At 54.2% G+C, this 15,810-nt stretch overlaps 1 protein-coding gene and 1 long non-coding RNA gene across 7 annotated transcripts in view; one reads left to right on the forward strand and one right to left on the reverse strand.

Moving 5' to 3' along the window:
- The window catches only part of LOC135423212 (uncharacterized), a 34,381-nt gene extending 18,619 nt beyond the window's left edge, over window positions 1-15,762 (forward strand). The window contains exon 2 of the long non-coding RNA XR_010434747.1: window positions 1-15,762. This exon is cut by the window's left edge and continues 17,817 nt beyond it. This is a non-coding gene — a long non-coding RNA (uncharacterized LOC135423212).
- Window positions 1-15,810, reverse strand: part of TNRC18 (trinucleotide repeat containing 18) — a 56,942-nt gene that overhangs the window by 38,385 nt on the left and 2,747 nt on the right. For all 6 annotated transcript variants that reach the window (XM_064673193.1, XM_064673189.1, XM_064673191.1 and 3 more), the window contains exon 3: window positions 1-88. This exon is cut by the window's left edge and continues 38 nt beyond it. In XM_064673193.1, coding sequence (XP_064529263.1) covers window positions 1-88 — 88 coding nt within the window. The remainder of the gene's footprint in view (window positions 89-15,810) is intronic.

A 15,810-nucleotide genomic window follows, 5' to 3' on the forward strand; every position in this document is an offset into this window, starting at 1 on the left:
GCCAGGAGCGGACTGCCGGCACTGGGAGGTTCGAGGTGGCTCAGGGGAATGTACGATGGGTAGAGACCGTTAGGCAGATGGGAAAAGCCTGCAGAAAATGGGAAACAGAAGAGGCAAACATGTTTCATCCCAAGCGGCACGCTGCCTTGGAACGAGCCCCGCAGGAGCACAGACTGTTGTGGCTGTCGGTCCCTCGCGCGCCAGGAGCGCCGGCGGAGGGGACGCACACGGCAACGACACACACCACACACAGCCCATCGCGAGGAGCACTGCTCAGAGACCCCCCTTTGGGTACTGATCCCCCACTGCTGGTCCCCAGATCGCCCCAGGCACCTCTGCAGGGCTCCAATTTTGCAGCAAACGGAGCATGCTGCTACCCGAGCAGAGCCTTAACCTGGAACTGAACAACCAAACCACCTAGCTGATAAGGTGTTTTATCACAAGCACAGCAACCTGTGGGTGAGGACGCTCCCCAACGTACTTCCAGAGCAGTGATAAGACCCTCTTGCCAGCACAGCTTTGCCAGCACAGCCCATCCCAGCTGCAGGTGGCCATGACTGGGTATGGGCTTTGGGAAAACATGAGAGCATCCTTCAGAGCAGCTCACACAAAGCACTGTTTCTTGCATCCAAACCCAGTATCTTATACCAGAGGAAGGCAAAAAAGAGCACAAAACGTGACACCCATCCACGAGCTGATATGAAAGCAGCATGTCCCCAAGGCCCTGCTGCCAGCAGTCTGGATGATGTCCTGGATACTGGGCCCCCCAGCAACATCCTTATGCAAATCACCATCATCAGCGCTTCCTCAGTGAATACAATCACCATAATAGTGGTAATAACACATGCTCTTGGCTACAGGCAGCAATTCCTCTCCAACACTGCCACCAAACGACACCCGTGCAACACTACAAACTCTAACCCCTGCCAGAACCAGCATCCCAGTCAGTGCCATCATTTAAAAAACTGAGTAAAAGCCATCAAGAGAGTCTGAAGGAGCCCTTTGCAACCCTCCTCCCTTCCCCTCAGCCCTCATTAGCAACCAACTTCCCCAAAATTACATGATCCCACTGAAAGCAACCAGGCAACAACTTTTGTCAAGAGTCCAGCATACAACCAGATCAAAACAACATCACACCAAAACCCAAGGGGAGACAGAGAAGTTCAGTCCCCGAAGCTGCACGTGGAGCACCATCTGCGACAGCTAGTCAATATTTCACATTATTTAGACAGCCAGGATCTCTTTCGCGTACATATTTGCATCCCAGCATATGTGCTTCACCGACGCGGTGCTCCGCACAGCTCCTGGCCCGGATCCATCGCCCAACAGATCCCAGCAGCACCACCCGCACATGCCAACCCTCCAGCGGCAGGACCAGGGGAGCTGTTGTGCCCACGAAGTTCAACTCCGAGCCCATCCCCAGCAGGTAAATCTTGCTATTTAATCCTGCGCACGGTGCTGTAACAGAGTGCACACGCACGTCCGCATCACTGCTTGGTAACCCCAAAACCTGCACAGTGAAGCAGTTCCAAACACCTTTTCTTACTCCCGGAGCTGGAGAGAGCTGGGTAGAACCCAGAAGCGTTCAGCCTGGCTTAGCTGTGAGCAGTATCGCTCCACAGCGTGTTTGCCTCGGCCGTGCCACCGTCACCGCACCGCTCCGGCACGGCTGGGCTGGCAGCGAGCCAGCATCTGGAGCAGGAGTGACACATTTCCCAGGGAACACGAGTCCCATCTGGCAGAGCACATGGTTGCAGCATGGCAAACCCCATGGAGCACCCCATGCCACACGAGCCCTGCGGCCCCAGCCGCAGACATCCCCACGTGAGATCCTTCTCCCAGCCAGACTTCAGTCCCAGCTGCAGCTGCTCCAACAGGCGGGAACACCAGCATGGAGATCACAACGAGACACATCCCATGCTGCAGATACCACTGAGCACAGATGCCCATGGCATGTCCCCACTTGCACATCGTGCAAGAACATGGAGCCACCTGCAGAGCTCCAGGGAGGGGACACAATCCAGCCCTGCCATCCAGCACCGGGACACCTGCATGTAGCTTAAGCTACTGGTACCCAAAGAGGCATTTCGGTACCAGTTACATCCCTGCTCCTACTGGGGCAACCTCCTGCTTATGCCATCTTATTCTACCCATTAATAACACAGGGTCAGTCCCAGCCCCAAATGTTCTGGGGTTTCCGCCACAATCAGCATTATCACATCCACTACAGTGACCCAGCCTCAGCTTGGGGCTGCAGGAGCACGAGGAGGAAGGGAAGTGTCCAAGATGGGGACAGGTTCAGATGGACAGGGTGGAGACCCTGCAGGGCAGCGTCACCGTGACAGCTGGGGAAACAGCTGCAGAACTGAGTTGATGCCACCAGCCCAGCCCCAAAACCACCTCCCATCAGGCAGCCCTTCCCAGGGACTCCCACAAGTCCATGGCAGCAGCACTGCTTCTTGGAGAGGCATAAGCCCAGCACAGGAGCTCAAAGCACATCCCAAAGCTTTGCAGGTGGAGAAATTGAGGCACAGGCAGGTGCAATGACTTGCCTGCATCACCAAGCTGGCCAGCAGCAAAACCAGAACACCACCTGAACCTCAGCCTCAGGTCTACCAGTGATGCTGTTTTCCCTTGCTAAGTGCCCAGAGAAGCTGCCCAGGCTGTATTTACCTGGCTTGTTCCCTGCCAGGAACCAGAGCTGGAGCAGGGATCCGAGCTACAGTCTTCCTGGGGATGAACCCAATGCAAATCCAACCCCGGGGCACTGCCAGAGCATCCCTTCCTCCTTACAGCCCTCCAGTCCGAAACCTGCTGCCCTGCTCCCCTGAGCAGGACCTGGAGGAGAAGCTGCTCCTCCATGCGCTGAGGAGCTGCACTCGCAGGAAGCGGCCGCAGGCAAGTCACTCCCTCCTTGGATTTCCGTGCCAGAAAGCGATGCCAAGGGGAGAAACTCTACCGCAGTGAGCAACTCACAGCTCACCCCAACCATGGGCTTCTGCCAGGAGAAAGGGAGGGGAAAAGGGGAAACCACAACCATCTCCATCCGCCCGGGGCCAGAGTGTTTGCTGAACCAGCACAAGATCTGTTTTGCCCAGGGACACGCCGACAGGTCTCGGCAGGCTGAGCCACGCTCCTCCAGCCGACTGCTTGCCCAGAGGCGGGCTGGCACCGCAGTGCAAGGCAGGGAGGTGCGAGCTGGCAGCACTGCCAGCCCCAGACTGGTTTTGCCCTCCTTTCCTGCCAAGTTACACCACGCCAAACACGCGCGTGTGCCCATCAGCACGGCCTCTGACCGCCTGGGGAAGGTACCATCAACACTCATGCCAGCATGGGCACACAAGACCCAAAGCAGCCCAGCTCTGAGGGTAAAAGGGTTTAGGGCACAGAGATCGTTCCTTTAAGCCACCTTAATCCTGCAGCCAGGTGACTGTCAGCAGACAAAATGCAACCCCTGTGATGCTGCAGCAGGTACAGTGGATTGGCACACCTGTCCTCCTCCTTCCCAGCTCCAAGATGATAAAACATACCTGTTTTGCACAACCGAGACATAAATCACGAAGGGCTGTTATTAAAGGAACTTGGCGGGTGCAGATGTGTCAGCCCAGTTGAAAACATCTTCTTCATCTTTGCCCAGCTCTCCAAAACGGCACGAGTTTGGGGGGAAGAGGTACAGCCGGGTGACTCACCACCAGGAGGGGATGTGACCGATGAGATGAGATACCAGCGACCGCACAAACCACACACCAAACGTCTGGAGGCCGGAGGTCGTGCTGGGGGAAGTGGGAGGGAAACAGGCCCCACGTGCTCAGCCCGCTTGGGGTTTGCCAAAGTTCCCCGTGAGGAGGGAGCCAACAGAAAGCATCCCCTGGCAGAGGTTCTAAACCTGTGGACTCTCTCCAACTTGGTCACCCCAGACCCCAGGCCTGAAATTCAGTCCCAGCTGGACAAGTCAGCCAAGTCTGTGTTTTGAAAGAGACAGGCAGGAGGGGGACATGCTGGAGGTGACATGCTGGAGCTGAACACACCTCCCCTGCATACACAGCTGCAGCCAGTGAGCCAGGCTACATGTCTGATGTGACATGGGTGTGTGCCAGCGCTGGGAAAACTGCTCCATCTCACCACGCATGCAGGTGACCAGCTGGCACCTTCATGGCATCCCCATGCTGCCCTCCACACTGGCTGCCAACCTGGTGTAGAGGTACAGCTCACTTGGACACCCATGAAGGGTCAAGGACAGTAAGTGGGAGCAACTCAGTGACACCACTCAATGGGGAATTCACACTCTTGGTCGGGCTCCTTGTTTTCCAAACCAGCCAGCAGCACCAACACACCAGGGAGAAGCAGCACCCACAAAGCCTCTGCTCATGCTCTGGGACGGATTTCCAGTCTCTGCTGTTACAGAATCATAGAAGCATTTAAGTTGGAAAAGACCTTTAATCAGGTCCAACACAGCCCTGCTGGCCTGCAGAGGCAAGCAGGTGGCTATGTGTGATTCTGGCTGCAAAGCACACCCTGAAGCTGAGCCTGGCCATGAGCCATCCTTGCCTGAGAAGCCACAGCCCTGTCACCCGGAAGACCAGCGGCCTCCAGCACCCCGGGAGAAGTGAAGTAACTCTCCCCCATTGCCCCATCTGCCCGTTACACGTTTCTGCCACTTATGAAATATTTCCAACCGCAGGCATCTCACTCCATCCTCCCCAGGCCATGATGGATGGACACACTGCCAGGAATCAGGCTGGTACCACACAGTGCTCTGCATCGGGCTGTGGCCGCAGAGGGGCCTGAGTTGAAAAGCCTGGCCCCTTGGACTCTTCAATCCAAGTCCAGCAGAGCTGGGAAACAGCAGTGAGGCTTTAGGTTTATTTCCATGGGGTGTTTTCCACTCTGGGCACTCAAGGGACATTTGCAGCCCCGCTGCAGTCAGGGTCTCAGTTGGCTGCTGGGCTCAGCAGGAGCTGAGCGGGAGCTGCAGCCGCCCTTGGCCAGGAGCACAGTCACCTCTTCCCCAGTCCGGCTCGCAGTGCCTCACAGGCAGCCAACTGGGACAACAGTCCATGCCACAAACAGCTGGATAAACGTTTATGTCCTCATGAGTCCCGCCAGGGAGGGAGGGGAAGGGGGAGAAGTCCAAGCACAGTGAGTATCCCTCCCACCAGCAGCAGGACGGACACCATACCAGCACCAGCTGCCAATGCTCACTGTCATCAGTGAGCCCGATCCTTTCCCTGCAGAAACAGCGGTTTCCCAGGGAAGACTCTCTCAGGGCTCCCCCTCCAGCACACACTTCCCCATCTCTGCCCCACACAGGGGGCAGCTATTCCTCATGCACACATTTATGGCTGCAAACAGCTGCAAGCCCGGAGTGCTGACAGTGTAAATCTTTGCCGCCTCCTCCCTTGCCTGCCAGGGCAGCTCTAGTGACACCCGAGGCACCGGAGCCGCCTTGACTCTGTGCCACACACGAGACACCAGCGATACAAGCCCCTGAACAAGCCAGGCTGAAACCAAAGCCCCCGGATCAGATGTGCCTGGACTGTAGCAGTGACCAGTCCCCAACCCCGTCCCTGCAGCCCCAAGCTGCTGCCACAACCCACCACTCCCCGCCCCAAAACCCGACCCAGCCATATTAACACCCCATGCCATGGGACTGGCAGTTGCTTCAAAGCCTTAATTTATGGCCTCAATTCTCTACATCCCCTGAAAGCCTTCGATCCCATCCCCGGGATCCAGAACAGCCAGGGCAATTTAACTCCCCATTTAATCTTCTAAGGGCCCTGGTGAGCTCGGAGACAGCATCCTCCGGCAGGGGGTCCACACTCCCGGCCTTTGCCGGCTCGAACACCACCGCGCTGCTTTTCCCTTCAGCCGCAAAAATCACTACCTTAAAAGCCAAGGCGAGTACTCCCTCCAGCTCAGAGCGGCTCTCTATTGTTTCTTTTAATTTTATTTTATTCCACGTGGGAATCTTGTGTCCAGGCTGCTTTATTTTTAAGTGGCTCTTGCTCAATATTTACTATGGCTCGCAGCTGCGTCAGCACAGGAACACCGCGCGCTCCCGCCGGGTTTCCGACTGGCCCTCCCGCAGCCACTGCCCCGTGCCGATGCCGTGCCATGATTTTCCTGCCGTGTTACTCTTGCAGTGAATCACCAGCCTCTCCTCTGCAGTCAGGGCACACCGATGGGCAGGGTGTGACCACAGGGCAAGGGGGGGGGAGGCGGTTCCGTGCTCCATGGAAATAAATATCATCAGGCTGAGTGAGCCCTGCTGCTCACCTCCTCCTCACCCGGGAGCTGGAACAGCCCCAACAGCCTGGAGATGGTGGAGGAGGAGAAAAGGGAAGAAGTGGCTGGAAGGGCTCAAGGGACTGGTGCTCACGCCTCCACTCTGCCCCCGGCGTCCTGCAGACTCAGTTTCCACCGCGCCACAAGTCAAAGGCAATCCAAGGTATATACAAGCACATACTGGAGACAGGTATATACCAGCCTATATTGGAGAAAGACACCCATAAGATCTCCCACCAGCTCCCATTGACACCATCTCCATGAGGACAGTGAGAAGCCACCCAGGTGGGGACATGAATCTCCTCCAGCAGAAGTGGCTTTTCCTCCCACTGGAGGGGCCAGGATGGAAACCATCCCACTGGGACTCTTGACATGATGCACACCCAGGCCACACAGCCTGAAACATGGAATCTGGGAAGCACCGATCCAGTCCCACGTTAATCCTGATGCTCAAACCAGTGCCAATGCTCCTGGGTCACTGCCTGCTACTACAGCAGAAGCTTCTCCCATATGCCCCCAGCCTGAAATCCACCACCACATCGGATGTCTCACCTTTTCCACTGGCATAATTAAACCTGACACCCAAACAGGGGTCCACTGAAACCTCCAAGCTCTCACTGCACAACCACACAGCTCTCCTCAAACAGCAAGGAGCAACTCAGTGGGTTCTTCAGCTCCACATTTACTAAAATGGAATGTATGGAAATTGAAAAAATAATAATTTAAACTCTCAAACTGATTAGCAGAATGCCCAGGAATGCAGAACCTGGCTGCTAGACTGCATCTCGCCTTCCTCTCCTGATTTTCTAGGACAGCAGCAAAACGTCTTTGCTCTGGTCCATCCTTCATCTCGGTGAACACACTGGTGGCCAGCACAGGGGTCCTACCACTGACTCTGCTCCTGCCACACTTTCAGTACAGGTGCTCCCTCTCCTTCCTAAGCACAGAAATTTAACTCATCCCATTTTTTAAAATTGTATTTTTTTTTACATCACCCAAACTCAGTGCAGTAGACAACGTAAACAAGTGAGCCCCCATTCCCTGAGCCCTGCCCGCACATTTAACCCAGCACCACCCACACACCATCCCGTGCCTTCCTTAGAAAACAGCTCATTACCCTTCGCTGCCAGAGCCGGGAGAGCTACAAGCACTCGGTGGGGGGAGGTTACTGTGGGATGGCACCGGGTGCTGGTCCCCACATCACCTGCCCCGAGTGCCTGCCAGCAGCAATTAAATCAGCCTTCAAAGAGAGATCCCAGCTTTCCCAGCACCATTAGCCGTGCCCTGGAGGGAACACGGTCTATTTTCAGCCACAATGACTTCAGATCAGGTCACCAGCAGGTTAAATGGGACTGTGCAGCATCATCTCCCTGCCCTCCCATTGAGAAATTAAACACCGCTGTGTGATGGGCAGCACCAGCCCCGCCGACACACGCTGGGCGCCCACTGAAAGGTAAATGCCACCTGCCTGCTCCTCCCCTCGGCTTCCCATTGCTGGCCAGGGACATCCACTGCCCTGACTGCCTTTCCTCTGCGTGGGGTGGTGAGTGGGATCACCCCTGGGTTCCTCCCTGCCTGTCCTCCTGCCCAGCACGGTGAGGGGTCATGGCCAGAACAGCCCACACCATGCCCCAAGCCCGGGAGTGCTGGAAGGAGCCTCAGCACCCCCAGTTCTGCAAACCCAAACACACAACCCCAGACCAGGGCTGCTCATCTCACCCCTCCCTCCAGAAATCGGGTGGCCCAACTGCAAGTCTCCAAGTCACCGGTTTCTCCAGGGTTTCACCACAGCCACCAGAGAGGTTGCATCTCCCTACAGCAGCTCCATCTGCTTCCCTGGTAGGTCCACCACTGAAACCCAAACAGTCACCCCACCACTAACATCTGGCAGAGAGGTGGCAGCTGGATGTGGGTTTGTTTTGCCTCCCAGGCCCCTGCCAGGCGCAGTCAGCACGAGCCAGGATGACTCAAAGCCCTGGGAGACGCAGCCTCCGTCGCTGCTTATTGTAAACCCTCCTGTTTGCAAAGCAGCTGCCGTGGCTCAGCATCTCTTGGGGTGCCTTGCAAAGGGGGGTGGCATTGCAACGGAAAACTGAGGCACAGCCCCCCATTTGGACCTGAACATCCCATCACCAACACGTGTGTGCTCAGCATTGGCACTGCAACCACTGCACAACACAGGGGTCCTGGCAGTGAAAGGGAACTGGCTCCCAGAAACACCCCAGGGCTGGAGCAAGGACATTGCCAATGACCCAAACGTGTTCATCAACTCCAGCTTCACGATTCCCACTTGGATACAGCACGGCCAGGACAGGGTAAGTGCAAGGTGAAGCTGGATGTACCTGCATGTAGTGCTCTGTGTGCCATGGGAGTGAACACATCCCTCTCCCAGAGCCCAGTGCTGACCTCCTGCAGGGACCAAAACCACCCCAAAAGAAATTCAACAACAGGCTGCAGGCATCTATGGGTGGAAGAAGGGATCCACTCACAGATCACAACTCCATAAGCCTCTTTCCCTTAGAAAACCAGGCTCAAAAGCTCAGCTTCTGCCCAGCCTCTCCTCTTGACCCCACATTCAGTCCTTTTTCCTTCCAGAGGCTCCTGTCCTTCCCACATCCTCCTGAACATCAGTCTACGTCAGCTCTTCTGCACCAAAAAAGTGCCACAACATGAAGCAAAGGGGTGTCTGTGGTCAGCAAACGCCCAGGACCCCACACCTCCCCTCCACCAATAACAGGAGATAAACGCAGAGGCAAATATTATGGTGGTGTGGTTTAATTCCTGATGAATTATGCAAATCCATATTCAAATTGAAGCGCAGCCCTTGGGCTCTTGACAAATTGCCAAGCTGGCCCTGATGTCACCAGGCAGGGATGGTCAGCCCTCTGCCAGGTAAGGCACTAAATGGGTGCCTCATATATGTACATACACGCACACGAAAATGCTTCCAGATCTCAACTGCAGAGACCAAGGAGCACCTGCAAGAACAATTCAAGAGTGACTTTTGCACTTCTCCTTCCTCCCAGCTGCATTTAGTGTGTCCAGGGAAGGCCACCAGGTTTTTGAGTCCTCCACAAGATGGAAGCAGCTTGGGCTGATGGTGAGATTCAAAGCAGGACAGAAGATAAAATCCACCATGGCTGGGGCTGGAAAAGAGGGGATGCAGAGGGGGCGGGAGGGGAAAGCCTAAAACACTTCTGCCAATAATAATGTCAGCCCTGAAGCCGAGGAAAGGAAGATCTGTCCACAAAATAGTCACAGAGAGAGCTCATCTGATGAAAGTAGGAATTTCCGATTCCACACAAACCCCGAACATCCATTAAAAGTAGCAGAAGAATTGCTGCTTTGTGTCACTAATCTCATTAGGGAGAAAGCCCCGCTGTAACGCAGGGATTGCAAAGGGAAACCCCGGCAGGCTGCACATGCCAGGAGCCCGGCACGGTGTGTCTGCCCGGCCGAGCGGAGCCGGGGCTTCCACCGGCACCTCAGCAAGGTGGAACTCACCTGCCTGGATCTTCACTCACTGGAGTATTATTATTATCTCCTTGGCTTCTATGTGACATGGCATGTAGGATGTCCCCCCACTCAGCAGACCAGGACACAAACAGCAGAACAACACATGATAACGCAGGGGTTGCTTCATCCACACACGGCGACCGGCGCTGCCTGCAAGCAGCACAGAGCCCAATCCCTCCAAAACCCTTCCTCCCCACCACGCTGGCCATTCCAATTATTATTTTTAATTTTTTTAATTAAAAGCAATTAAACCAAATGGACCAAAAGCATATTCAAGTCCCAGGGAATTCTGCTGAGATGGGATGGGGGCAGAGAGGGAATCAGGGGTAATACATGTAACCACCAAAGGTAAAAAGGGTTGTTTGCTGTCAGGGATGCAGCAGGATAAGATGGATGGAGGCAGAAGCAGGAGCAACCTTTGCAGAAGTTGCCGGGGATACAGCTCCAGAGAAACAGGCTGAGTGCCTTAAAATCTACATTTTTCCTGTAAGAAAGCATATTCTCTCCTGAACAGAGCACACTGCTCCGAGCCCACCATGTTTGGCTTGCCTGCCTGCATCCAGCTCCCTCAAAATGGCTCTTTGGCCACTGCTGGCAATAAAATTTATTCCCAAGGTCACTTCAATCCTTGAGCCACTATTTCAAGTCTGGCTGGATTTAAACAAAACCCAGCCTCATATACACCGAGTTCCCCCCTCAGCCCCTCCTTTCTGCCCATCACCTCCCTGATTTAGAGATACCAAACTCTCAACTACCTTTCGCTTCCCATAACCGTCAGCGAACAGCTGGAGAGGGAAACGGGAGCATATTGTGCACCCAACAGCTGATCCTGGCGGCGTGGGGAGGGAGCCCAACTGTCACCGCCGCGGCGCTGCCATACGGGGCTCCCGCCGCGCGTCCCCCAGCCAGCACGGACATGGACAGGGCTAAAGGGTTTGTGTGGTGCTGTCCCCTTGGTGTTTAAGAGCCGGAGAGAAGCGAACAATAAGCAAAGAAAATCAACAGCAGGGAGAGAGGGCGTCGGTGGGTGCATCGCGATGCCTGCAGGCATCCAGCTGCGCCATCCCGGAGCGAAGCCAGTCAGAAACGCAGGGCTAGGAGGAAACACGGGGAGAAGGAAACCACCAAATCCTCGTGGTCAGGGTGAGGCAGCCACACCGGAGTGCTCCACTCCCAAACTTTGCTTTTTAAACAGTATCTCCAGCTGGAAAAGCCAGCAAGGGGCTGCAATGCCGGACACAGCACTGCTCGCTCACCCCCGCTCCACCGGCAGGGAGCTCAGGGCTGCCCTCGGCTCTTCACCGTCCCAAACCCCGCCTGCATTTTCAGGTCGTTCAGGGTGCACTGGGCTCTCCATTTCAGCAACGAGGCCGAACAAAGCACTCCCTTGTCCTCAGCACCTCGAGCAGGCGATGCTGGATCGCGTTACCTAACCCAGACCAACATCTCCTCATCCCGGCACGGCAGCTTTCATGTCAGCACATGCCAGGCTGGCCCCGATTCCCTGCACCACCTCCCGCCCGAAGCTTTAACTGGACCAGTTTAGTACACGGTGCAAACACACGGGGCCTTGTTCCGACTCGTCGGCGCTAACCCCAGCTCCAGGAGGTGATCCGACACCCGCCCGCCGGTTGCAGCCGCGGTAGAACCGCAAGGCGCTCACCTGGAAAGCTGCCGTAATGACGTTAATTCCCCTCAACAATGTTCATTTCCATATTCATCAGAAGATGGTGAAATGACAAGATGGGGGGTTATTTACTGGATAATTATAAACTAATTTCAGCCTTACCCTGGGTTATCCTAGGAAGGAGATCTAAAATTTCCCTTACGAAAGCCCTGCTCTGGTAGCCACGTCTGCAGCGAGATTAATTCCCAGCAATTTCCATTTCTCCAACAGCTGCTGTGCTGGGAAAGAGCAGGAGCCTGTCCCCAACACCAGGGACCTGCCTGGTGCCCCATGCCACCACCAGCTAGGATTTCTAGTACCGGCTCATTCTCCGGATCAGATTTTCTCTGGCACAACATCAGTCAGGGATGGAACCTGTGGTTTTCCAACCCCACCAAGGAGATTCAGTGCTGGGTAGGAGAAGGGCTGTTAATAAATCACACCTTTACCAGCCTTGTGTACCAGAGGCAGGGACAGGCTCCCACTCATTCACCTAGGGAAGGTATTAGAAAGCCTCATACAGTAGAGGATCCCACAGGACCTTGCTCCGAGCTAGTTTACGTCACCACGTTTGCCCTTGGGCTCCTGTCCATGTTCCAAGACACACGTCCCCACCACCAGCTACCAGCACTTGGGATGGGAACTTCAATGGGGTGTTGCAGGACAGGGTGGACAGTCCTTCCCATCCCTTCTAAAGTATGGAGACACCACCCCACAACCCACTCGACCACCAGGACCTCAGGAAAATCACTGGGACATCAGAGAAAAACCAGAGCGCATGGTGGGAGACTCCCAAAAACGCACCAAGTACCTTTTCCACCACCATCTCAGCCTGAAGACACTGCTCCTGCCTCCCTCACAGCCTGCAAGTTGGCTGCCAGCCCAAGGGAGCTGCAGGGACATCACTTCATGGCCGAGCGCTTCCTCCACCCCCAGGGACGCCGGGTGTGAAGAGGAGAGTGCGAGGGGACCAAGTACAACACCCAGGCCAGCATCACCTCCCTGAGTCCCACCGGGACAAGCACAGCCACTGCTCTGCCTGAAAACATGTATCAAAAAGCATCTAATTTCACCAGGGCCCCAAGGGAGGAGAAACATCCCCACAGGCAGGTCTCCAGCCCGTCCACATTCCTCCTGGTGTTACACTGCGAGCCACTGCCCCAAGGAGCCCCCCACGCTCAGCCCCTCGCACCACCCCCAGGGCGGGCAGGGAGGGGGAACCGCGATTTCAAGGGCCATTAAACACCGATGGTATTTTCCTTGCAGCATCAAAACGTGACCAAAAAGAGTTGCGTTCGAGCGGGTCTGGGAGCTGCCATCCTCCCCAGCCGAGTTACAGGAAGAAGCGGGGCACGGATCAGTCCGGCACTGAATCCATGCTATCCTGGTATCTCTATCAGCGAAGCAATTTTAGCATGGATGCAGTCGGATGAGTAAATTGTGCTTCCGCTGGCACTGCCGACAGCAAGGCCTCCTGCAAAATCTGCGGGCTCAGCAGAAGCACCATTTTGCCATTATAAGGATGGCTACAGCGGGATTTTGCTGGCACAGCAGCGCTATCCTGGGGGGAAGGGTATTTTTATTTCTTTTCCTATGCTCCTACCTGGCCCAGCTGACTGGAAAACTTCTCCCTGGGCACAGCAGGCCTGGAAGCAGGGACAGTCTCCAATCTGCCTTAAATCCCTGCATTTGAATGCACATGCTAATGTGGAAGTAAGAAAACAAGGAAACCAAATCTCTCCCCTCTGTCTGACCACTTTCCTTCCAGCCACTACTCTGGAGCTGGATTTAACATAGTCAGCTTTGCTCATACTGCTGTGTGTCCCTTTTGCCAGGCACGGGAAAGTGTTCCTGAAGTATATTTTAATGGAAGAGGCTGAGAATCCTTTTATATATAAACAGATCTGTTCCAGCAGCCCCCACCCAAGAAAAGATACTTCAGCATACAGGAAAAAACATATTTTTAATTATTATGATTATTATATTAAACTCAGAGAATCTTTTTTTGGATGTGGGTGATCCTTGCTCACACACAGCCCCGCTGCTGCCTGGCAGGGACACGCTCCCAGAGCAGCCCTTTGCAATCACGTCTGGGGGAGCCTTTTCCACCTCCCCCAAAACACAAGAGGCTGCCAAGAACAACACACTCCACCAAGATGGAGCTGAGACTGGGACCCGAATACAGTGGGGCAGGGAAGGAGTAAAACAACAAAACCCTCATATTTTGAGCCGCTCAATAGACTCCACTGCCCCACTCCATCGGTTGCAGCCTTTTTTTATGCAAGGTCTTTCCAGCAAGCTCCAGTCATGGAATTCCATTGCAAACAGTCCCCTTCCTCCCCTGTCCCTCGACAAGGCCCATCGGGAGCACCCCACTGCTCCCCAGCCCCCATAACCCCCCTGCCCTCCTCAAGGATGGGGAGATGGCGACGGCGGAGAGCACCGGGGGACAGGGAATGGCAGCCCGGCATCGAGGGCCGGCTCATCTCCCGCCTCAGCCTCCAGCTCACTCCTCCCTCCATGAGCTTCCAACAAAGGGGCTTCTGTCCCCATCCCCTCAGCCTGCACAGCAGCGTTCAAAACACTACCAGGGAGCAGAAAGCCCCCAGAGAGGAGCCGAAGGTCCAGGGGTCACTGGACGCAGCCCAGGTGCCCGTACTTTGGCGCTGGGGCAGAGCTCGACTGCCGGAACGAGCAGAGGGTACGGGAAAAACAAGGAGTCAGTGCCGGCGATAACTGGATTCTCAAATATGGCCAATCGTGCTATTTTTACAGGGGCGTATTTATTTTCGGAGGACGCTGGGACAGATTCAAGAGTCTCTTTCTTCAGCCCGGCGGTATTTAAGGATCGGTTTGAACTGGCTCTATTTAAAGGCTTCGCCTCCTGCCCACTTTTCTTAACCCCTTGCACAAGCCTTTGCTTTCCACCCTTCCAAACCCCTCCTAAAAACGAAACAACCCCCCTCAAAAAACCACAACAACAACAAAAAAAATCCACGAACCAACAGCACTGCAAATGCAAACCTACAAAGGGCCCCTCGGTAGCAGGAAGCAATCATCATTCCAGGCGATATTGTTAAAGCCGTAAAAAACAACAACAAAAAAAAATACCCCTGCCTATCCCACTGCTGTGGTTTAATGGGAGTTTCGGCTGTTAATTGTATGGATCTTTTTAATGGAGTTTAGCCTGGTTGGGAATTGCCGTGACGAAGCCGATCATGCCGGGGAGCGGAGCGGGAGACCGGGTGCCACGGAGAGGGGGGATTTCAAAAGACTTCCAGACAAAAGAAAGCAAAAATAATAAAAAATTAAATAATGAAAATAATAAGAACAACGTTAAAAAAAAAATGGAGGTATCGCAAACCCCATTCCCTCTGGGAGGGGATCCAAATCTGAGGCTCGCTCCCAGCGCAGCAGGAAAGCTCCCGGACGGCATCACGGAGCTTGGTCGGCTCAGGGAGGCCAGAGCTCAGTGTCTCCCTCATGGCCTGCCTGGATTTCAGGAAAGGAACTTTGGAAAGAGAAATAAAACAGGAAAAAAAAAAAAGGAACAAAAAAAGAAAATTACCCCATAAAAAATAAGAATAATCAAAAAAATACCGAAACCCACACTCGGTTTGGCTTGAGATTGTCCAGACAAATTTTTGCAGAGATCGTATTGTGCTTCAGCAGGAGGTGGAGGAAAGGGGGGGAAAAATAACCAGGGAACAAAAAAAAAAAAAAAAAAAAAAAAGGAGGAAAAAAAAAGACAAAAGGGAAGTAAAAAAGGTGTTTGCCCATGTGCTTGGCTTCATAGCCCATTCTCTTTACACCTCTCCTCTTAGCACCTGGGAAATTGGCACTGCCACCTAGTCTAAAACTAATAAATCTTTTTCCCTCGATTCGGGCTGCTTCCTTCTCTGCAGATGTTGGCAATCAGGTTTGCAAATTTCAAAGTCATTCATCCCGGGCGGCTGGGAAAAGAGCAGGTTTATTATTGCAAAACCTGTCACCCTCCCAACGCCTAAAGTAAACTCCGAGTCACCTCTTCGCGCCCAGGGGAAAGAAAAGGGAAAAAAAAATTAAAAATAGAGCCAGAGAGTAGAATCAAACGGTCAGAAATCCCTCGTGTCCTCCCAGGGAAAGCAGCGGGCAGGAACGCGGGCAGGAGGGTGCAGGCAGCGTCCTGCCGGCAGTGCCGGACCCCGCGAGTCGCTGGGAAAGGGAGCTCGGAAAGGGCGATAAAAATAAGAAACCTCTAAAAAACAAAAGTAATTCAAACTAATAAATAAAAAGCTGACTGTGGGAAAAAAAAATAAACCGCGTATATTTTAACGCCTGCTCTTTTTTTATCTTTTTTTTTT

Source organism: Pseudopipra pipra, chromosome 16, assembly GCF_036250125.1.
Source record: "Pseudopipra pipra isolate bDixPip1 chromosome 16, bDixPip1.hap1, whole genome shotgun sequence".
Classification (NCBI taxonomy): Eukaryota; Metazoa; Chordata; class Aves; order Passeriformes; family Pipridae; genus Pseudopipra; species Pseudopipra pipra.